Genomic DNA, 23,892 nt, shown 5'->3' with positions numbered 1-23,892 from the left:
TGAGTTAGCAGAGTCTTACATGGATTCAGACAGTTTTTGAGCAAAGTACAAATTCTGCAAGTATAACTTGGTGTTGTGAGATTTACCTTTGTACGCCCCAGCCCAACAGCAGCATCTCCAAATCGTTACTTTTCAAAGCTAATACCAAAGTAAAAATCACAAGGACAAGCTCCAAAATTATTTTATGATAACAAATTCACGTCCTGCTTTAACCAACGGTCATCATCACAGAAATGGCAGTTTGCAAGTGTACTTCAAATTCAATCAATCAAACTGCAACAGGTAAAGTTAAGGAGAAGTGACCATCGTCACGCAACCTGTTAAACTCAAGTGTGCTTAAATACAGTCACCACCAAATCCTTTAAGCGTTTTGTGAAATCAAGGCAGTTCAGTTTCAGAACGAGTTTGACAGAATGGTTTCACTTTGCATTAAAGAGCTCTAAAATAAAATCCGCTAGTATGAGATATTCTTTTATATAAATAGGCTATACTAATACTTTGAAACAAACAAATATTATGCATTTTAAACATTTCAAATAAGGCAGGAGTACAGCAGATGGGAGCATGAGTTTTTCAGTGAAGACTGCAGCTCACCTTTTTACACCCAATAATAAACTCATAGGACAGTGTTAGGAAATAAAAAAAGAAACAGTAATAAGAAATAATGAGAAAAAAATCATGAGTAATTTAGCAACAAAATTTATAAACTAACATTTCCTTCATATAGCTATTTTGCCTTACACATCAATCTACAGAAAGGTGGGCAAAAAAAAAAATAGTTTTACATTCAAAGGTCTCAAATGGTAAAGCAACTAGCTCATTAAAAAACTGGACACGTTGGAAGATTAGCAATAGTAAAACTCAATCACCCAATACTCTAAGCACATTTATAAAAAGCTGACTCTCCATAATTCAGCCTTTCAACTCCTGCTAATTAAAATTGAAATTTATTTGAATAAACTTGAGTTAAGACTTTGATTCTGAAATGCTTTATTTAATTATTTTCAAACCGTAATTATTTTGTCAGCAAATATAATCAGTGCACACTCTTCCCCCCCTCAGGGAACAAATCAAAATAAGTGGGCATGGAAGAAGACTGGCAAACGTGAAATAATGGTGCACTACAGGGATCAGTGCAGGGGCCTCAATTACCATAATTAAGACCACAATTTAACCAGACGGATGACAAGTAGGTCAAGATGGGTACAAAGTGTCCATAACAATATCAAAAGTGGGAATGGACACAAATTTAGCACATGCAGTGAAGTATGTCTACTTTGGTAGGAAAGAAAAAAAACAATATTATTCAATCAAGAGACACTAAAAATGCTGTAGTACAAAGGGATGTGGATATCTGTCACATATTCAAACAGCACACTCTTCAAAGTTTGTGACAAGATTTGTAGCTCGGGTGGTCGTTGTTGTGGTTCTGTTCGCCGAGCTGGGAATGTGTTGCAGACGTTTCGTCCCCTGTCTAGGTGACATCCTCAGTGCTCGGGAGCCTCCTGTGAAGCGCTTCTGTGATCTTTCCTCTGACATTTGTAGTTGTTTGAATCTGCCGCTTCTGGTTGCCAATTCCAGCTGTCAGTTGCAGTGGTCAGTATATTGGGTCCAGATTGATGTGCTTATTGATTGAATCTGTGGATGAGTGCCATGCCTCGAGGAATTCCCTGTTTGGCTTGTCCTATAATAGTAGTATTGTCCCAGTCGAATTCATGTTGCTTGTCATCTGCGTGTGTGGCTACTAAGGATAGCTGGCCGTGTCGTTTCGTGGCTAGTTGGTGTTCATGGATGCGGATCGTTAGCTGTCTTCTTGTTTATCCTATGTAGTGTTTTGTATAGTCCTTGCATGGAATTTTGTACACTACATTGGTTTTGCTCACGCTAGATATCGGGTCCTTCATTCTCGTGAGTTGTTGTTGGAGAGTGGCTGTTGGTTTGTGTACCGTTATGAGTCCTAGTGGTCGCAGTAGTCTGGCTGTCAGTTCGGAAATGCTCTTGATGTATGGTAGTGTGGCTAGGCCTTTGGGTTGTGACGTGCCCTCATTCCATTGGCTTTCCCTTAGGCGTCTGTTGATGAAATTGCGGGGGTATCCGTTTTTGGCGGATACATTGTATAGGTGTTCTTCCTCTTTTTGCAGTTCTGGTATACTGCAGTGTGTTGTGGCCCTTTTGAACAGTGTCTTGATGCAACTTCTTTTGTGTGTGTTGGGGTGGTTGCTCTCGTAGTTTAGGACTTGGTATGTGTGTGTAGCTTTCCTGTATACCTTTGTGGTGAATTCTCCTTTAGGTGTTCTCTGTACCATCACATCTAGGAATGGGAGTGTTGTCCTTTTCTTCCTCTCTAGTGAATCGGATTCCTGTGAGTGTGGCGTTGATGATCTGGTGTGTGTTCTCTATTTCTGTGTTTTTAATTATTACAAAGGTGTCATCCACCTATCTGACCCAGAGTTTGGGTTGAATTTGCGGTAAGACTGTTTGTTCTAATCTTTGCATTACCTTATCTGCTAGGAGTCCAGAGATGGGTGAGCCCATGGGTGTGCCGTTGATTTGTTCATATATTTGGTTGTTGAATGTGAAGTGTTGAGAGGCACAGGTCCAGTAGTTCGAGTATGCCGTCTTTGTTGATAGGTTCACCGTCTTGTTGTCTATTCTGTATGTCCAGCATGTTGGCTATTGTTTCTCTGGCTAGGGTTTTGTCGATGGAGGTGAACAGACAAAACCCTAGCCACGGGTCTGAGTGGGTCTGGTAGTATCACTACCAGGGACACCATCACACAAACTGGCTAAAGAACTACAGCAGAAACTGAAACACCTGATCAGCGGATCCAGACACTCTATACAATCAACACAGGAATTCTTGGACATCAGAAATATACACATAAGACAAGAAAGAAACCATGGTCTCATTCGATGTAACGGCACTGTTCACCTCCTATCAACAAAACCCTACCCAGAGAAACAATAGCCAACATGCTGGACATACAGAACAGACAACAGGACGGTGAACCTATCAACAAAGACGGCATACTCGAACTACTGGACCTGTGCCTCACAACACACTTCACATTCAACAACCAAATATATGAACAAATCAACGGCACACCCATGGGCTCACCCATCTCTGGACTCCTAGCAGAAGCGGTAATGCAAAGATTAGAACAAACAGTCTTACCGCAAATTCAACCCGAACTCTGGGTCAGATAGGTAGATGACACCTTTGTAATAATTAAAAACACAGAAATAGAGAACACACACCAGATCATCAACGCCACACTCACAGGAATCCGATTCACTAGAGAGGAAGAAAAGGACAACCAACTCCCATTCCTAGATGTGATGGTACAGAGAACACCTAAAAGGAGAATTCACCACAAAAGGTATACAGGAAAGCTACACACACATACCAAGTCCTAAACTACGAGAGCAACCACCCCAACACACACAAAAGAAGTTGCATCAAGACACTATTCAAAACAGCCACAACACACTGCAGTACACCAGAACTGCAAAAAGAGGAAGAACACCTGTACAATGTATTTGCCAAAAACGGATACCCCCGCAATTTCATCAATAGACGCCTAAGGGAAAGACAACGGAACGAGAACATGCCACAACCCAAAGGACTAGCCACACTACCATACATCAAGAGCATTTCCGAACTCACAGCCAGACTACTGCGACCAATAGGACTCATAACAGCACACAAACCAAGAGCCACTCTCAGACAACAACTCACCAGGACGAAGGACCCGATACCCAGCATAGGCAAAACCAATGTAGTGTACAAAATCCCATGCAAGGACTGCACAAAACACTACATAGGACAAACAGGAAGACAGCTAACGATCCGCATCCACGAACACCAACTTAGTAGCCACACACGCAGATGATTAGCAACATGAATTCGACTGGGACAACACTCCTATTATAGGACAAGCCAAACAGAGAACAGCCAGGGAATTCCTAGAGACATGGCACTCATCCACAGATTCAATCAATAAGCACATCGATCTGGACCCAATATACCGACCACTGCAACCGACAGCTGGAACTGACAACCGGAAGCAGCGGATTCAAACAACTACAAATGTCGGAGGAAAGACCACAGAAGCGCTTCACAGGAGGCTCCCAAGCACTGAGGATATCACTTAGACAGGGAACGAAATGTCTGCAACACAAATTCCCAGCTCGGCGAACAGAACCACAACAGCTGTACAGTTGTCAGTATTGCGTGGAAAATGGCTTCCTGAACCAAGTGCACCTCATGATGGCATAGGTCAATTGACAAGTAGCCAGGAAGCACATTACAATGTGTTATTGCCATTCAATCATCCACTTTAATGAAAAAAATGGATGCACTATGATTTTCATTATCCTTTGAGTACAATTGCTCTCACATTAGCAAAACTGTTTATTATTCTACTTCATCCTTCTTTTGTCCGTGTCTTTGCATGCACATATGCAAGTCACTGGTCCTTCCTAGTTGAAATCCCACACTGGTTCAATTTCAACATCTTGTCAGCTGACTCTGCTCATTTTGATAGTGTGTGCTCACCAATCGACGTATTTTGCACACCACAATCTCTTCTGAAATGTTTTAAGTTTATTAGTCCAAGCTTTTCACTGGATTGTGCTGAGATAAGAGGTTTCAGAGCAATGTCTAATATCTGGAATTTGAAATCTTAATTCCTTCTACAGCATTGGACTCTCAGATTAATTTGCTCTCTGGGCATGAATATCAACTTCATCTTGAGGTTTTCATTTTTGAACTGCTAGCCGATATAATTTGACAAGTCTGTGAAGCTCAAATGTAGTGGAAAGCATAATTGTCTACATGGCACTTGATGTACTCACTTTGCGGTGTTCATGACAATTAGAGTGAGGTTAGAGGGGTGGTGTTGGTGGTGGTAGTATTGTGGTAACGTTACAGGACGAGTAATCCAGAGGTGAAACTTTGACACTTTTAGAGAGGATACAAGTTCAAATCCACCACTAAAGATGATATTTCTGAGAAATCATCCAGTGAAAACACATTGATACAAGTCAGAAATAAGAAGCGAAAGATCACCTTGATAGGATTGTATTCTAGGTCCCCCTAATTGTCAGAGGGGAATTAAGAAACAAATATGCAGGGACTTCTCAGATATATGTAAGCATAATAAGGTGGTAATAATAGGGGGTTTTAATTTTCCAAATATTGACTGGGACCACCATAGTGTTATAGATGTGGATGCTGAAGAATTTGTCAAATGTGTTGAAGAGAATTTTCTTTATCAATGTGAATGCTCCTACTAGAGATGGAGCAAAACTTGACCTTCTTTAGGACAACAAGGCAGAGCAGGTGACTGAAGTGAAAGTGGGAGAACACAGTCTACTGATCATAATTCTATTAGTTTCAAAATGGTTGTGGAAAAGGATAAGCCTTCCATAACAGTTAAAGCTTTTAACTGGAGTAAGGCAAATTTTAGTGTTATGAGGCAAGAACTTTCAAAAGTTGTTTTGAGTAGACTGCTTGCAGGTAAAAGGGCATCTGACAAATGGGAGGCTTTCAAGAGTGTGATGACAAGACTTCAGTGTCATGATGTTCCTATTAGATTGAAGAGGAAGGCTGCTAAGATTAAAGGAACAACAAACGAATAAAAGGTTTTTGAGATTCTAGTCAAGAAACATTGATGAGGGCAGAGCAATAGATGTTGTTCACTTGAACATTACTGAAGCCTTTGACGAAGCTCTGCATTGCAGCCTAATTAGTAAAGTTAGGTCACATAGAATTCAGGGTGAACTTGCCAATTGGATACATAAGAGTGGCATGAAGGCTCAGTGATTAGCACTGCTGCCTCACAGCACCAGGGTCCCAGGTTCGATTCCAGCCTTGGGTAACTGTGTGTGGAGTTAGCACATTCGCCCCATGTCTGCGTGGGTTTCCTCTGGGTGCTCCGGTTTCCTCCCACAGTCCAAAGATGTGGGGGTCAGGTGAATTGGCATGCTAAATTGCCCATAGTCAGAGGGAAATGGGTCTGGGTGGGTTACTCTTCGGAGGATCGGTGTGAACGTGTTGGGCCAAAGGGTCTTTTCTCACGCTGTAGGGAATATAATCTAATCTAAGTGGTTTAACAGCAGGAGACAGTGTGGCGGTGGAAGATTGCTTTTCGGAATGGAAGCTTGTCATCAGTGGTGTTCCACAGAGCTCAGTTCTGAGTCCTCTTTCGTTTGTCATTTATACAAATGATTTGGATGAGAATATAGAAGGCATTCGTAAGTTTGTGGACAACATCAAAATTGGTGGCATAGAAAACTTTCTTCGCTGCCTACTAAGATTACAAAAGGATCTTGATAAAATGGGTCAGAGGGCTGAAAAATGGCAGATGGAGTTCAACCTGGATAAATGCGAGGTATTGCATTTTGGTACAACAAACAAGAGTAGGGCTTATACAATTAATGGTAGGGCCTTTAATAGTGGTGGGGAACAGACGGACCTAGTCGTTCAGGCACATAATTCTTTCAAGTTTGTGTCATATATAGACAAGATGATGAGTATAGGAGTCAAAATGTCTAGCACTGGAAAAGTACAGCATCCGAGGAGAAGGAGAATCAAAGTTTCAGGCAAAAGCCCTTTGTCAGGAAAATAATGTTGAGGTTGTATACGACATTGGTGAGGCCTCTTCTAGAATACTGTGTCCAGCTCTGCTCATCAAGTAATAGAAAGGATACAAATAAGCTGGAGAGGGTCCAGAAGAGATTTACCAGGATGTTGCCAGGTATGGAGAGTTTGCGTTATGAAGAAAGGCTGGATAGGCTTGGACTTTTCTCACTGGAGTGAGAAGAGATAACCTTATAGAAGTTTATAAAATAATGAGAGATATAGTTAGAGTTAATGGTAGTTGTCTTTTCCCTAGGATGGTGGATTTCAAGGAGCCATACTTTTAAGTGGAGAGGAGTGAGACTTAAAAGAGACATGAGGGCAAATTTTTTTTATACAGAGGTTGGTTCACATGTGGAATGAACTTCCTGAGGAAGTGATGGATGTCAGTACAATCACAACGTTTAAGAGACATTTAGATAGGTACATGAAGAGCAAAGGTTTGGAGGGATATGGGTCAGAAGCAGGCAGATGGGACTATGGTTCGGGATTATGTTCAGCATGGACTGGTTGAACCAAAGGGTCTGTTTCTATGCTCAATGAATTGGAGACTGTATGGCAACAGCTGGTGGAAATACAGTTCAGTTAGTAAATCTGAGACAAAGTTGTTTCTTTATTCCAGATTATGAAAGTATCATCAATCGTTGCAAAATAAAACTCATCTGGCTCATTCATGCCTTTTAGGGAAGGAAAACTGTTATCCTAAATGTGACTCCAGAACTACACAATATGTCCTGAGATGCCCCAACAAGCCACTCAACTTAAGGATAACGAGAAATAAGCATCTAACACTAGCCTTCCAAGCGATGACCATATTCCATGAAAGCAGGGGAAAAAAATTCTAAACCAAAACCTTCTTTTCCTTTCAACATGACATGGCCAATCTGCTTGAAGGTGTAGTCTGAATTACCTAAAAAGATTCATCCAATATATCTATAATACTCACACTTGATTTATTAATATGCTTGTCCAACTTCTCTTTGCAATTACCTCTATAATCTTCATTGGCTTGTTTGTCTTCTTTCCAACAAAAGATGTTTATGCAAAGCAGTTTAGTGTCTTGCAGTTAAAACATTGTGTACCCCTGCAGGACATACATTTTTATTTTGTGTGATAACCACTACAACTTTTACAAATTGTCCTTCAACCTTGATCATTGTCGTCCTCTTGTTTTTCTCCAAGAGGAAAGTAGTCGAGACATTTTAAGTGCAACAATATCATGGCAGGTCTGAGCTACTCCCCTACATTGATGAACAGGTGAGTTTGTTAAATTATAAACTCAGACTGCCCGCAAATCATACAAACCCTGTATTGTGGAAGCAGGCCATTGTGTCCACATCAACCCACTGAAGATCAACTCACCCCTTACCCTATCCCTGTTACCCTGCAGTTCCCATAGCATATCCACCTAACCAGCACAACCCTGGACATTATGGGCAATTTAGCATGGCCTATCCACCTTTGGACTATGGGAGGCAACCAGAGCACCCAGAGGAAGGTCCACAGGGAGAATGTGCAAATGCCATACAGTCACTTGAGGGTGGAATCAAATCTGGGTCCTTCATTGGGAAGAAACAGTGCTAACCACTGAGCCACCATGCAACTTACAATCAGAATCTTTCTCCTTCGCAGTTGTGCTATAATGGCAGCATTATCTTGGGCTTACATGATCCTATTTTTGATGAAATCATCGTTCAGGTACTCTAATTCACATCAATAGCAGCTTGCAGCATACCAAGCATACTATGCTCTTCATACCTAGATCTCAGACTGAATTTGTAACATCCAGAAGTTATGTGCACTTGGGTTCAAAGTATGCCTTGAAAAAAGCTTTTCAAAGTTTCTGCGGTATTTGTGTTCCTCAGAGACATTTAGGGTGGAATAGGCTTTGTAACAGTTCCTCCCCACAGTGATAAAATAGTGCTGACTGGAGCTGTTCTGACTTTTTAATTTTAGTTGATCACAAATTCATTATTTTGTTGTTGAGTGGAAAAGCAGAGTTCCATCTCATATAGGCTTTTGTGTCAATCAGAACCAGGAAAAAACATTTACAGCCATAGTGTGGCTCAGCCTACATTTGAAATGGACCTTTGTTTACTTCCCCTTTTCAATGACATTCCCCTCAGATCCAAACCGCCAACTCAACATCGCCCTCTTGAGCTGTCCTTCCTATCCATCTTCCATTCCACCAATCCATTCCACACCTCTCCCCCACCTGCATTTACCTATTGCCTTCCCAGCTACCTTCCCCATACCCCATTTTATTTAAATCGCTCAAACCCCCTCCCCTATCCACATTCCTGAAGAACAACTTATGTCCAAAACATCAACTCTCCCGTTCCTCAGATGCTGCTTGACCTAATGTGTTTTTCCAGCACCACATTTCTCAACTCAGCCTGAATATTGTCCAAATCTTGCTGTACTGAAGGCTTCCCAAATCGTGGCAAACGCAATACAATCAGTAAATATCCTCACTCTGACTTTATGGAGGGAAGGTCATTAGTGAGGTCAGTGAAGATGGTTGGGCATAGTTCAGGCCTTGAGGAACCCTAACACTTACATCCTGTCGGAGATGACTGACCTTGAATAATGAATAATGTCTCACTTCCATTTGTTCAGGATCCCTGATGCCATATGTAGTCAACTGCTGCTTTAATGTCAAGAGCCATCACTCTCATCTTAACCCTGGAATTGTGGTTGGACCAAGACAGTAATAAGGTCAGAAACCAAGTGGATGTGGTGGAACTCAAACTAAGCGTCAATGAGCAGGTTTTTTTTTTTGCAAGTGTCGTTATATAATACTGTTGACAACCCCTTCCATAACCTTCTGAATAAGAGAGTACAATACTGTGGTGGTAAGTGGCCAGTTTGGATTTGTCGTAGTTTTTACAGACATGACATACTTGCACAATTTGCCCAATTGTCGGGTAGATGACAGTGTCATAGATATAAGTGAACAGCTTGGCATGGAACAGATCATCCTGGAGCACAAGTCTTCAGCACCATTGCCAGAACATGGTACAAGGCACAGCAAATTGCAATCTACAATTTTGTGCCCTTACATAGCAGGGTGTACATGCATTGAAAGCAAAAAGGACCACAAGGCTGATCCTTGGGACGATGAGGTCATCTGATAAAAGAAAGATTGAGCAAAGGACTTCAGAAAACCGAGAGGTGATAATATTTAACCATTTGAAAGATCCTGAGGGAATTGAATCAGAAGGCATTTAGGGAAATTCCCCCTTGCAAGGGAGTTTACAGCTACAGGACAGTTTTTTTAAAAAAAAAGGAGTCGCCTAGTGAGATGAGGAATTCCTTCTTTTGGAGGATGGACAGATTTTGGAATTCTCTTCAAGTGAGCAGGAGAGTTTGGATCATTGAGTATATTCAAAGTGAAGTTAGACAGTCCTTGGATAAATCAAACAAGGGTTTATGGGAAAAGCAGGCAGAAAAGTAAAGCTTAGGCTGCCATCACATCAGTCACAATTCTACTGTGGCAGAACAGGCTTAATGTATCAAACTACCTCCCTCTGCCACTATTTCTTCTGCTAATTTGTAGGTAGGCACAAAATTAAAACAATGATAAAAAATAATGAAATTTGCCAATGCACACTCAATACCCAACCCAAAGATATACAGTATCCAGCATGGGTTACTGGTCTGAAGACCAAGTGATTCAAGTAGTTATGTACTCTTAATGAATCGCTTTATGTGTAGACATTGTTCCCCTTTAAACAAACTCAGAACAAAACAATCCATTTGTCATTCCCCACCAGTGAACTTCTCCTCATCCTATCTTGTATGGAAGGAAGGCAACCTGACAGCAAAAAAAAAATTGAGTTGTTACTTCTTTTTGGATTCCAAACATAGCTGAATTCATTCAAGTTTGAGAGAATGAACACTACAAGGCAGCTTCACCGCTTTGCTCCTACAAAAATGATCAAAGTATATATTTGATTGTGCAAGCTACAGCATTTGTTTGCAAGGAAAAGTAGCAATACCTTCAGAAATGCAAAGCAACTTGTAACAAAGGCATAACTGTCAAAATAACCATCTTGCACTCTTGGACTAAGAGGGAAACAGAAAATCCCCTTTTCAGATTAGCAGCTAGCAATAAATTCTCAGCTACACTGTCATTGGACATTACTATTGTTCAAGTATTGGATATCAAGATTTAGATCTTAGCTGAAATTCACTAGTAAATGAAAACAATTCTGGACATTTCAAAGTTTAATCTTCAAGAGATTTAAAGATAGCATGTCAATCACAAGATCTGGAGAGTAGTATCCCTCATGACATGCACTGACATGCTCAAAATCCATTGAAGTATACAAATTACTTCATTGTATTCCACATTTAGCAGGTAAGTCACAGTAACACAGCATATAAACTTCTCTTTGTAAGAGCCAGATTGTTCAGATTGTGCAACTAAGACATTCCACGGATTCCTTTGCTTGTCCATAAACAAAAACATTCAAGATGGTCCTGTAAACCATACTGTAGAGCTTGGCAATCTATTAAGTAATATGATCGCTCACCTGCTGTCTGTATCTAGGCCTACAAAATCTTTCTTTTCAAATGGCACACACAGTAATTGAATTTTGTCTCCTGATTTATCCGTTGCTCTGTCAAGACGTTTGGATTCTAAAACAATGAACAATGATTCGATAAAGTCTTCCACTTTCTTCTGTATGGTTTCACATTCATCATAACTAGAATAAAATGCAACATCAGTGCGAGGTTGCTCAGCAATTTCCCCCTGCAGTCCAAAGACAAATAACCGCGAATCATACAGTGTAGAACCATAAATTTCTTTCTGCAGATGAAATTTCTCCGATGTCTGTGGCCAATCCTTTGCACTGCAACACTGTGTGATAGCTATTAACCCTACAACCTTCCGATGAGTCTGAAAGTCTCCCCATTCATTATTTTCAGGTGGATAATGGTGTCTGTAACGAATATATAGAATGCGTTGTGAATCTCGAAGATTAATCTGATTGGCAGCAGCAATTATTTTGTAAATCTTGAAGAATTGTTCTTCTGGTACAATTCCCACAGGTTGAACAATGACCAAAAGACTCTGGTGGTCCTCAGCACACTGCATATAGTCAGGGACACTCATTCTCCATCAAATGAAATCTGATTTATGAGAAAAAGAAATGCAACAAATTACACATACAATATTAATAAAATTATTTGTGCAATGGTTGACTATAAACAAAGTGAAACAAAAATAAAGTTGCTGGATAAGCTCAGCAATTATCTGGGGAGAGGAATCAGAGTTAAACATTTCAGGTTGAGTGACTCTTCCTCAGAACTTGACCTGAAACGTTAACTCCGATGCTGCTAGACCTGCTGAGCTTATCCAGTAATTTCTGTTTTGTTTCTGATTTAAAGCATCTGCAGTTATTTTGCATTTCACAATTAAAGTGAACTGTTTAGACAAACTATATGAGAACATAAGATCAAATAAATACTACCCTATTAGAGTAATTAAAATAAGTAAAGTCAAATTATACAAACTCTGCACACACAAAATGGAATAAAATTAGAAGGCAACTATTTATCAAAACCATAATAATCAATTGTTACTTATGCAAAAATTAAATTCAATGCATACTTTCAAAGTTTATGGCATTATTTGAAATGTTTACATGAAACATTAACAATACCATCTTCATAACATTCACATGGATGTCATGGCTTCAAGCATTCCTCATGTGTCTACTATTTTTAAAGACAACAATTCGTCTCAACCTCAGTAATAAACATATTGTCAGTCTTCAGTCACGTAAACACCTCACTTGAAGGATTCTAAATTCTTTTATTACTTTAGCACCCTAACCCAATTCAGCAGGTTATGGATTCAAGTACCACTTCAAAGATTTAAATTAATCAATCCAGTCTTTCACTTCAATGCAGTATTCAAATATGTTACGCAGAGATATCAACTTTCAGGTGCAACACAGAAAATATAATTCCAACTATCCGTCCAGATAGTCATCACAAAACCTGCCTTCCTTCCATTCACTCTGTCTACACTTCCCACTGCCTCGGGAAAGTCGTCAAAAGTTCCCTCCTACCTCAGTTTTACTCTCCTCCATCAGGCAACTGAGAAAAATTTGAAAGATGTACCAACAGATTCAAGAACAACTTCCCCCACTGTCTACAGACTTATGAACGGACTTCTCATGTATTAGAGATGATCTTTCTCTTCACCACCTCTGCAGCTAGGAGAAAATGATGAAGGGCTTATGCCCGAAATGTCGATTCTCCTGCTCCTCGAATACTGCCTGACTTAATGTGCTTTTCCAGCATCACACACTCAACCACTTCTGCAACTGTAACACTATATTCTGTTCTATTACTCTGATTTACTTATCCTCTTGTGTTAGCAGTGGACACAGCAGAGATGCTAAATGTGCACTTTGCATTCATCTGCAGTATAAAAACAGAAAAAAAAAATTGTAGGAAAATTCAAAAGATATTGTTTTTCTTTTTATATAGAGGAAGCATGTGAAACATTGGCTGTACTTAAACTAGCTCACAGATCTGGACAGGATACATCCTTGTTTACGGAGTCAAGTTAAGGATGGAAATTGTGGAGGCCCTGACCACAAATCCTCTGTAGATTTTTGAAGAAGTTCGGGGTTGGTTCCAAAGAATTGAAAGATTGTTCAAGTTAGTTATGGCACAAATCCAGCAACTACAGACCAGACTCACATCAGTGCTGGAGGCACTTTTTACAGCAATAACCCAAATCAAAATAAATGACACGTGGAAAAATCAGATAATAAATAAAAGCCAAGGCAGATGATTTGTTAAAAGACAAAATGTTTGACAAATGATCAAATTTTTCATGAAGTAATTGAAAACTGGCAAGCATTTTCTGATTGATGTCTGAACATCGGCCTTCAAAAGGTTGTTTTGATAAAGGCTTGTTAGTAATATTGAAGCTTATGGGATTGAAGAGGGAATGGCTGCAAAATTGACTAAGGGACAAGGAGTAGTGTCTAACAGTTGTTCTTCTGATGAGAAGAAGCATACAGTGCTGTCACTCTGGGAATCAGTGTTGCGTTACAATCTGTTTTCAACTATATTAAAGACCTGAACTTGGGGATATGCAAAAATAAAAATATGACAAAATTTGGAAAAAACATAAAACTGAGAAAGGATATGGGCAGACTGACAAAACGTACAGAACAACAGCAGCTTAAAGTTCAAGCGGACAAGTATCAAGCAATTTTTTTTAGGAACAAAGAGGAAATTCAATATTCAATATAAAATGATAAAATATCAAAGGAAGCACAGTAACACAAATATTTAAATTGTCAGGGCAAGTGGATAAGGTTGTTCAAAAAGCAAACAGGATTGGTGGTATTATGAATAAGACTAGCAGAAAAAGGATAAATAGATTATGCACCATTCAATCCGACTCAGATTTTGGCTTCAACTCCATTTCCCCACCCGTGTGCCATATCCCTCAATTCCTGGGTGGCTTAAACATTATAGGTCTGATTTTCCAAGACTGCAGACGTGGCAAATAGATTGCCATTTGGCTTTACTTTACTATTAAGGAAGACCTCAATTGCAATTGTGTCCTCCTGCTGCAGGGTTATTAGGGAAAGGAAAATCATGCTTTCTCCACAGCAGCAATTTCCTCATTCTGTGATTTTAATCATTCAGGAACTCAGACAACCACGATAAAAGGTAAAGCAAGTTAAGTGCCTGTGGGTAATGAAGTGTTCAAGGTTATCAGGTTCCCGAATAGGTCTTCCAGAGGGAGGTTATAAGAATCAGTTATAAGAAAGGTGGGGTGGTGAAGGTGGTTAGGGAAATTGATAACGTTTGATTTTTCAGGCTTCTATAACACTTCTCGGCTGACACTACCCACCCTGTGGCTGAATATTAACTCCCCCTCCCACTCTGCCAAGGACACGCAGGTCCTGGACCTCCTCCATCACCAAACCCTAACCATCTGATGCCTGGAGGAAGAACACCGCATCTTCCGCCTTGGGACCCTCCAACCCAAGGTGGCTCACTGCTTCCTCACAGCACCAGGGTCTTAGGTTCAATTCCAGCCTCAGGCAACAGTCTGTGTGGAGTTTGCACAGTCTCCCCATTCTGTGTGCATATTTCCTTCAGGTGGTCCGGTTTCCTCCCACAGTCCAAAGATGTGCAGGTCAGGTGAATTGGCCATGCTAAATTGCCCATAGTGTAGGTGGGAAATGGGTCTAGGTGGGTTACTCTTCGGAGTGTCAGTGTGGACTGGTTGGGCCAAAGGGACTGTTTCCACACTGTATAGAATCTAATCTAATACCACACGGCATCAATGTGGACTTCACCAGTTTCCTCATTTCCCCTCCCCCACGTTTATCCCAGTTCTAACCTTCCAACTCAGCACCTCCCTCATGACCATCTTCCTTCCCACCTATCTGCTTCACCCTCCTCTGCGACTTATCACCTTTACCCCCACCTCCTATTGCACCCTTGGCTACCTTCCCCCCCCCCAGCCCCACCCCTCAGCTCACAAGCCTCATTCCTGATGAAGGGCACTTGCCCGAAATGTCGATTCGCCTGCTCCTCAGATGCTGCCTGATCTACTGCGCTTTTCCTGCACCTCACACTCTACTCTGGCCAAAGTTATGAGATCAGTGACATATTAGAATTTCCACAGCAGAATAGTGGGTGGGGAGGCATTCAAAAAGAAATAAGAGTATAGGCCCAACATGTTCCCTTGTAAATGTAGGACTAATAAGTCCAGAGTACCCTGAATATCTAGGAATATTCAGGTCTGGAGAAAGAAAAAAAGGTGTTTTTTTTAAGCAGATGCAAACAAAGCAAATCAAACCCTTCCCCCCACAGGGGAGATTTAAAGCAAATACGAGAGCAAAGAGGGGGAAATGAAAATCAGTGGCGCATAAGATTAGAATGAATTTCAATACATCCTTAAGTATATCAAGGGGAAGAGAATAACTGGGGAAAGAGCCCATTCGGGACTCAAAGGCAATCTGTGTATTGAACTGGAGAACAAGAGTTGGGTGTTAAACAATTTGTTAGGAGGATTGGTAGAGAATTCAGGTAGAGGAGCTGAGGTTCTCAAGCAAATTGACATTCGAAGTAAGGAACTACAGAATGTTGGTAGACTTAGAAGACAGACAAATCTCCAGGTCTGGAAGAGTTGTATCCCAAGCTACTTTGAGAGGTGAAGGAGAAAGTTATAGGGTATATAACACAAGTGTTTAAATCATCTCTGGCCAGCGGACTGGAGGACAGCTCACGTGGTTCTACATCTCGAAGGGTGGTCGAGCTAAACCAGAGAAGTCTTACATCAGTGGTAGAGAAACTATTGGAGAAAATTCTGAAGGAGAGAATTAAATCTCCATTTGGAGATACCACGTTTGATCAAGGATAGTCAGCATCACTTTGTCAGACGAAGGTCACACCTAACAAATTTGATGGAATTTTTCCAAGGAGTTGATCAGGTGTGTAGTCAAAGTGGTTTATGTGAATTTTAGCACAGCCCTTAACAACGTTCACATGAGAGACTGAGCAAGAGGATAAAAGCACTGGATCAAAATTGGCTTCACAGTGGGACAAGGCTTTTTGAGACTGGATGCTAGCATCCACTGGCATACCACATGAGAGTAAAACAGGGATCTTGGTGTGCTTGTCCTCAGATCCCTGAGGCAGCAAGACAAGTTAATCAGGTGGTTCAGGCAGTATTCCAGACATATAAACTTTTATAGTTGTGCCATACATTAAGAGCAGAGAGGTTACGTCGGAGTTGTACAAAACTTTGATTAGGTTACTGTGGTCACGTGACCAGCAGAAATGCTGACAAGGTTGGTCAAGAGCTACAATTTAGCTTGCTGGGAATTTTGGTTAAACCCCAGTCTAAACTGACCTCAGTTAAAACTGCAGACAAGACATATGACCTGCAGTTTCCTGTGTTGATCAAATGAAGCAAGTGTCATGGCATCTCTAGACATACTGGCACCATGATCCGTTACATGGAGTATGGAATAGCACTGTTTACAACTTGGTGGAAGCATTTGGAAGTTGTTTACCATTAAGTTCCATTGGCTGGGATGGAACAATGTAATCAGGATTCCATTAATTCATTGGCCAGGTGCCAGAGAACTTTCTGGAAATAGAGCATGGCAGGTCAGGCAACATCAGAGAAAGGGCTTATGCCCAAAACGTCGATTCTTCTGCTCCTCGGATGCTGCCTGACCTGCTGTGCTTTTCTAGCATTACACTCTAGAGACTGATCTCCAGCACCTGCAGTCCTCACTTTCTCCTGGAAACACAGCAGGTTTGTAATAAAAATTATCAGAACAAAGGATTTTCTCAGGAAAAGCTTTGAAGCCAACATTTGTGAAGCACATGCCCTGAAATCACCTTGAGATCAGGCAAAAAGCAAACCATGTGGCAAGATCAACATGAAAACAAAGTTGGCCACTTCACTCAAATCAGGGTAATATTTGATTCAATCCAAACTTAGAGAGTATAAGTTAGAGTTAAGGTTAAGTGTGAACTGGCTAAGGTAAAGTGAAGCTCAATTAAGTGAGTTAAAGCTGGTTAAGTGACATGAAGTAGTAATTATTGCAACCAATGTAAATTTTATATTGAGTATTATACTTAAAGAATTAAGTTAAAAAGTCTTTTTAATTAAATTCTGAGTCAGTTCCCTGCCTTTGTCTGTCACACAAGGGAAGAATACATGGGTAAAGGTTTGAGTACTCCTTTTCAAGCAACACTACAGTTGGAGTACGATGAGCAGTCTTGTCATCTCACTGTTGGAAGGATGTGATTGCATTGGTGGGGTGCAGAGGATGTTTCCTGGGATGGACTATTTTAGCTGTGAAGAAAGTATGAATACGCCTGAGTTGTTTTATTTACAGAGGAGGTTGAAATGGACCCAATTGAGGCATTTAAGATTATAAAGGACACAGATAGAAAGTAGCTACTTCCCCTCAACTTTAAAATTATGTCCTTTTCAAGTAAGGACAGGAGATTGAGGGGTTTTGAGGAAAAAGGTTTTCACCTAGAGGGTGATGGGAATCTGGGAAGGTAGTTGAGGCAGGAACCGTCATATGGGTGAACACTTGAAAAGGTTATATCGTTCAAGGCATTGGGCCAAGTGCCAGAGAGTGGGACTCAAATAGGTTGGCAGAGATTTAATGGGTTTCTCCTCTGATTTATGAACTAGTGGCTTGTAACTATGGATCTATAAAGTCAGTGGAAATAGCAAACTGAGTCTATTTCTTTTCCAAAAATATGCCCTGCACTTGAAAACTCATCAATACCTTCAGCAACCTCAACACAAAAACTATTTTTCAGCTTTTAAACTCAAAGGAAGAACTTTAATTTATTTAGCAAATGATCAATTCCCCAGGCTATTCCAACCTCATAACCAATTAATTATTTCATACAGCAGTCACTGATGTAATGTAGGAAGGCCTACAAACAACAATGTGATAATGATAAAAAAATTGAGCATAAATTATTGGCCTGCATTGTAGGAAAATGGCACATCGTATTAGTAAGCTAAGGCTACTGCTGATTTTAAGTATTCACACTCAGTGGGCAGCCCCTGATGCCTGCTCCACCATTTTGTAACATCATGGCTCTTCTGCTTGGTCAACAATCCCAATTGTGCGGATAATTTTACACTCTTCTATTCATGAATAACCTGACCATTAAAGTTAAACTCAATTTAGGAAAACACCATTGATTAAAATAAGCATATGACATGATGAAACCAAAGTGAAGGACTCAAAGACAGCAGCAAAGTTCAAAATAATGTAACTTCCTGGATTTAGATACTTGCTCATGAGATAGGGGAACAATTGGCTGAACCTGCACTTAATCTGATTAGTCTGATTAGAACAAGTCAACATGGATTTCGTCAAGGGAGGTCATGCCTGACAAACCTGTTGGAATTTTTTGAAGAGGTAACAAGTAGGTTAGACCAGGGAAACCCAGTGGATGTGGTCTATCTAGACTTTCAAAAGGCCTTTGATAAAGTGCCACACGGGAGGCTGCTGAGCAAGGTGAGGCCCATGGTGTTCGAGGTGAGCTGCTGGGATGGATTGAGGATTGGCTGTCTAACAGAAGGCAGAGAGTTGGGATAAAAGGTTCTTTTTCAGAATGGCAGCCGGTGACGAGCAGTGTCCCGCAGGGTTCGGTGCTGGGGCCACAGCTGTTCGCATTATATATTAATGATTTGGATGAGGGAACCGGGGGCATTCTAGCGAAGTTTGCCGATGATACGAAGTTAGGTGGACAGGCAGGTAGTACTGAGGAAGTGGGGAGGCTACAGAAGGATCTAGACAGGTTGGGAGAGTGGTCCAGGAAATGGCTGATGGAATTTAACGTGAGCAAGTGCGAGGTCTTGCACTTTGGCAAAAAGAATAAAAGCATGGACTACTTTCTAAATGGTGAGAAAATTAATAAAGCCAAAGCACAAAGGGATCTGGGAGTGCTAGTTGAGGATTCTCTAAAGGTCAACATGCAGGTTGAGTCCGTGATTAAGAAAGCGAATGCAATGTTGTCTCTTATCTCAAGAGGGTTGGAATATAAAAGCAGAGATGTACTACTAAGACTTTATAAAGCTCTGGTTAGGCCCCATTTGGAGTACTGTGTCCAGTTTTGGTCCCCACACCTCAGGAAGGACATACTGGCACTGGAACGTGTCCAGCGGAGATTCACACGGACGATCCCTGGAATGACAGGTCTAGCATATGAGGAACGGCTGAGGATACTGGGATTGTATTCGTTGGAGTTTAGAAGATTAAGGGGAGACTTAATAGAGACGTACAAAATAATACATGGCTTGGAAAAGGTGGATGCTAGGAAATTGTTTCCGTTAGACGAGGAGACTAGGACCCGTGGACACAGCCTTAGAATTAGAGGGGGTCATTTCAGAACAGAAATGCGGAGACATTTCTTCAGCCAGAGAGTGGTGGGCCTGTGGAATTCATTGCCACGGAGTGCAGTGGAAGCCGGGATGCTCAATGTCTTCAAGGCCGAAATTGATAGATTCTTGTTGTCTAGAGGAATTAAGGGCTACGGGGAGAACGCTGGTAAGTGGAGCTGAAATGCGCATCAGCCATGATTGAATGGCGGAGTGGACTCGATGGGCCGAATGGCCTTACTTCCACTCCTATGTCTTATGGTCTTAATCCTAGTTATAGAGTTAGAGTCATACATCATAGAAACAAACCCAACTGGTCCACGCTGACTAGACATCCCAATCTGACCTAATCCCTTTTGCCAGCAGTCAGCCCATATCCCTCTAAATCCTCCCTATCATGTACCCATCCAAAAACCTATTAATGCTGGAATTGTATTCACCTTCTCCAGTTCCCTCAGGCAACTCATTCCATATATGCACCATTCTGTGTGAAAAAATTACCTCTTAGATGTTAAAATCGTTTCCCCTCTCACCTTAAATCTATGCTCTCTAATTTTTGACTCCCCCATCCTCAGAAAAAAACCTTGAGTATACATCTTATCCATGCTCCTCATGATTTTAAGCCTCTTTAAAAGGTCACCCCTCAGCCTCCAACACTTCAGGGGAAAAAAGCTCCAGCCTATTCATTCTCTCTCACTCAAGCAGTCAAGAAAAGATATTTCCAAGCTGCCTTCTGGACGTATTGGAATCCATTTTGCATAGGTACACCCACAAGAGTGTTAGGGAGAGTGTTCCAGAATTTTGACCCTGTGACTCTGAAAGAATAGCAACATATTTCCAACTCAGGATGGTGAGTGGCTTGGAGTAGAACCTCCCGGTTGTGACATACTTATTTACATGTTGTCCTTCCCAATCCAGATAGAAGTGCTTGAGAGTTGCAAAGGTGCTATTCCAAGAACCTTGGTGAATTTCTGCAATGCCTCGTGCAGATGGCACACACTGCTGTTAATGAACGTCATCAGTGGGCAAAATGGATGTTTGTGAATGCAGTGACAATCAACCTAGTTTCTTGTCCTGAATGGTATCAGGCTCAAGTGTTGTTAGAGCTGCATCATCCTGGCGAGTGGAGAATATTCCATTACACTCATGACTTGCACCTTGCAGATGGATAGGTTAGGGAAGTCAGGAGGTGAGTTACACATTGCAGCATTTCCAACCTCTGATCTGCTGTTGTAGCCACTGTATTTACATGGCTAGTCCAGTTCAGTTCTTAGTCAAATGGCAATGCCTAATGTTGATAGTGGAGAATAAGACAAAGAAAGGTTATAATTAAGAATCAAATTGACTTGACGCTTGTCGTTCACTTCTCTCAGTCTGAATTGCACGGTCCAGCAAGAAAATAACTTAAAATTCTCCTGACCTCTTCACCACCACTGAACCAGAGGTCAGATTGCACCCTGTCCATCAGCTATGTGCAGCATCCAATAAACAAGTTAGGTAACAGAAAATAACTATACATTCAAACATACTAGTTTTCAAAGAAATTTCTAAACAGTAAGCAACAACCAGAATTAAGACAAGTGGAAAGAGAAACAGAGTTAACTTGAATCCAATACAACTCTTCTTTGAAACCCTATTCTGAGCAAGTCAGATCACATTCAAAACATAACTCTCTCTAATCGTGTAGCTCGATTTGAATTTTTCCAGCAATTAATTTTTATTTGAGATCACCAGTATTTGCAATGCATAGCATTTATAATGAAGAATTAAATAAAATTAGCACATTAAAATTCAATTACTTCTACTATAACAAAATTCATTGACTACAGTAAAAGCAAAACTAACATCTCAGATCTACTCCTGAAACAAATTTAAGGCTCAGAAAATCTGTCCAAACTCTCAAGTCAAGTTTTACTTCATTTTTAGCTCAGGCTTCTAAACTGTTTACTAAACGCATAAACTTCAATATTTTGAAATGCCATTCACCTCAGAACCTTGTTTCAAGGTACTTAAATTCCTTTGCGTGACTATTCATTTTCTTCCCCCTGGCTGATATTATGTCAACGGATTCCAGCACTCAAAACAGTTAGGCTTATTGGCATATTATATTATTTTCAAAACGTCGAATAAACGTTCCAACTAAGCATTCAGTATTTTGTGCAGCCAAACAATATTCCAGCTGAGCCCATCACTTAACCCTCTCGGATTTTGAAGTGCACGAATGGTTTTTTTTAAAAAAGCATGCACTCTGAGCAGCATAAGTGCTGATTTCAGCCATGTATTCTGAAAGAATCTAATGTGCTTGCCTGATAAACAAAATGCATTCTATATACATGTCTGGTTCTTCGGATTCAGCTAAATGAAAGACCAGGAAAGGCCTAAGCTCCGGGAAAAGGCATCATTTCTATGCAACCCAATCGCCGCCTAGACTCAACCAATCGACACCAGGCAGTCACTTTCTTATGTCACAACAGGTAACATTTTTTGGTTTGGCAAGTTAAATACAATTAACTCGGGGCTTCAGGACATCACCAAGAGTAACCATCCATCTAAGAACTACACACCTCCATCCATTCGTCAATGTTGACACACACACAGCTTTATGACTTCAGCTCAAGGGGCTCGATAACAAAAAATAATTCAGATGGGCCACATTAACGTGAAATGAAAAAAAAGATACTCTTTTTCAAGCAGAATGCCTCCATTTGTCGTAGATCACACACACCTTACCTCTCTCACAGCTGAGCGAAATCTACAAGAAATGAGCAACCGCCCCCACTGCTGTCAGAAGTTTGCCGGAGCTGTAAGCAGGCGCGCTACCGGCCGAGTCAGGAAGTCGTTGTCCCTTACTGTTTGTAATTGGCCAGAAGGCTCATGCCATCACACTCGGACTCGGCCGGCTCATGCTCGATTTTGGTCACGCGCATACCTGTCACTCAAGATCGGGGATGCGCATGGTGGCATAGGTCAGCCTCGCGCTCTGAGTGACGGTTAGTCTTTTCCCCGCCCCCTTACGTTTGACATCAATCAGCAACAGCGTCATCGGCGTTCTGTTGTCTCCAACATCCGCCTGGGGATTGACAGATCTCATCGTCAGTCTGGTGCAGTTGGATTATTGTACTCGGTAAAGGAACTCCTGTTCAAAGGATGCTAATTTCATTAGTTTCACCCTGCAAAGAATGCATGAGATATGTTTTCTTTGCGACATAATCCATGACTTTCAATTACCCTGGAATTGCCCGCCGTTGTGTTGAATCCCTTTCCACCGGAGTAAAGATAGGAGTCAGTTTCACAAAGAGCGACGTTTTCCAAGTTCGCTGGAAAAAAGATTCAGAAATTTACTACTAAAATAATTCTTTTCATCCTGCCAGGGAATAAAGACATATTCTGCCTAATCCTGCGTTTAGCTCTTGTTAGTAGCCTAGATTGTTATTTATTTTAGATGACATGAAGGTTATTACCTCTACTAACCAGCCACCTCGCTCAAAGTGAGAATAAACTCGCCTCCCTCTCGAATCCTATCATGTCAATCTCCCCTTCGAGTTCAAGGGAATCTGGGTCCTTCGCACTTTTTTGCATCTGAAATAAGTCTCTTTCAGCCTTCCCTTTTACAAATAAACCAAACCTGGGATACCCTTTCTTTTAAAAAAAATTCTGTCAAAAACCCCGAAAATATCCTCTGTACCCTTTTGAGGCTGTCACATCCTGTCTGGAATGAAATGACAGTTCGCTGTCTGCCACTGAGATAATTTGGGATTCAACTCACCATTTATGCCATGGATTCCATTGCCTATTTTTAAAAATCCTTTCATGAAATATGAGTATGGTTGTCAAGGCCAGCATTTGTTGTCCATCCATCCATCCTTGACATTGAGAAGGTGATAATGAGTCACCTTTTAATGTTGTGGTCTGATGGTATTGGTATACCCACAGATGTTAGAAAGACAATCCCAGGATTTTGATTCAGTGACAGTGAAGGAAAGGCACCATATTTCTAAATTAGGTTGGTGTTTAGCTTGGAATGGAATTCACAGATGATGGTATTCCCATGAATCTTCTGCCCTTCTGGGTTTAGGTTGAGGCAAGAAAGATGGTGCAGAAGAAGGCTTCACAAGTCGCTGCAGGTCATTTTGTAGATGGTGCACTTTGCTGTTGCTTTGCATCAGTAGGGGAGGGAGTTAATGTTTTAGGTGGTGAATGAGGTTTCAAAAAAGCAAGCTCCTTTGTCTTGGATGGTGTTGAGCTTCATATGAGTATTGTTGGAGCTACACTCATTCACACAGGTAGAGAATAATATAAAGACCATCTATTTTTAATTTTTCATTTC

At 41.0% G+C, this 23,892-nt stretch overlaps 1 protein-coding gene across 4 annotated transcripts in view; it reads right to left on the bottom strand.

Annotated features, from left to right (window-relative positions):
- The window catches only part of trappc9 (trafficking protein particle complex subunit 9), a 619,414-nt gene extending 596,923 nt beyond the window's left edge, over nucleotides 1-22,491 (bottom strand). For 2 of the 4 annotated variants that reach the window (XM_072570415.1, XM_072570419.1), the window contains exons 1-2: nucleotides 22,296-22,491; nucleotides 11,182-11,782 (exon numbers count right to left, since the gene is read on the bottom strand). In XM_072570415.1, coding sequence (XP_072426516.1) covers nucleotides 11,182-11,765 — 584 coding nt within the window. In that variant the 5' untranslated portion in view covers nucleotides 11,766-11,782; nucleotides 22,296-22,491. Of the gene's footprint in view, nucleotides 1-11,181; nucleotides 11,783-20,454; nucleotides 20,473-22,290 lie in introns of those variants that run through there. The other 2 variants (XM_072570417.1, XM_072570418.1) reach the window with 2 other exon arrangements.
- Nucleotides 22,492-23,892: the final 1,401 nt, after the last annotated feature.

Source organism: Chiloscyllium punctatum, chromosome 5, assembly GCF_047496795.1.
Source record: "Chiloscyllium punctatum isolate Juve2018m chromosome 5, sChiPun1.3, whole genome shotgun sequence".
NCBI classification, from domain to species: Eukaryota; Metazoa; Chordata; class Chondrichthyes; order Orectolobiformes; family Hemiscylliidae; genus Chiloscyllium; species Chiloscyllium punctatum.
This window is presented reverse-complemented; position numbering and strand designations above follow the sequence as displayed.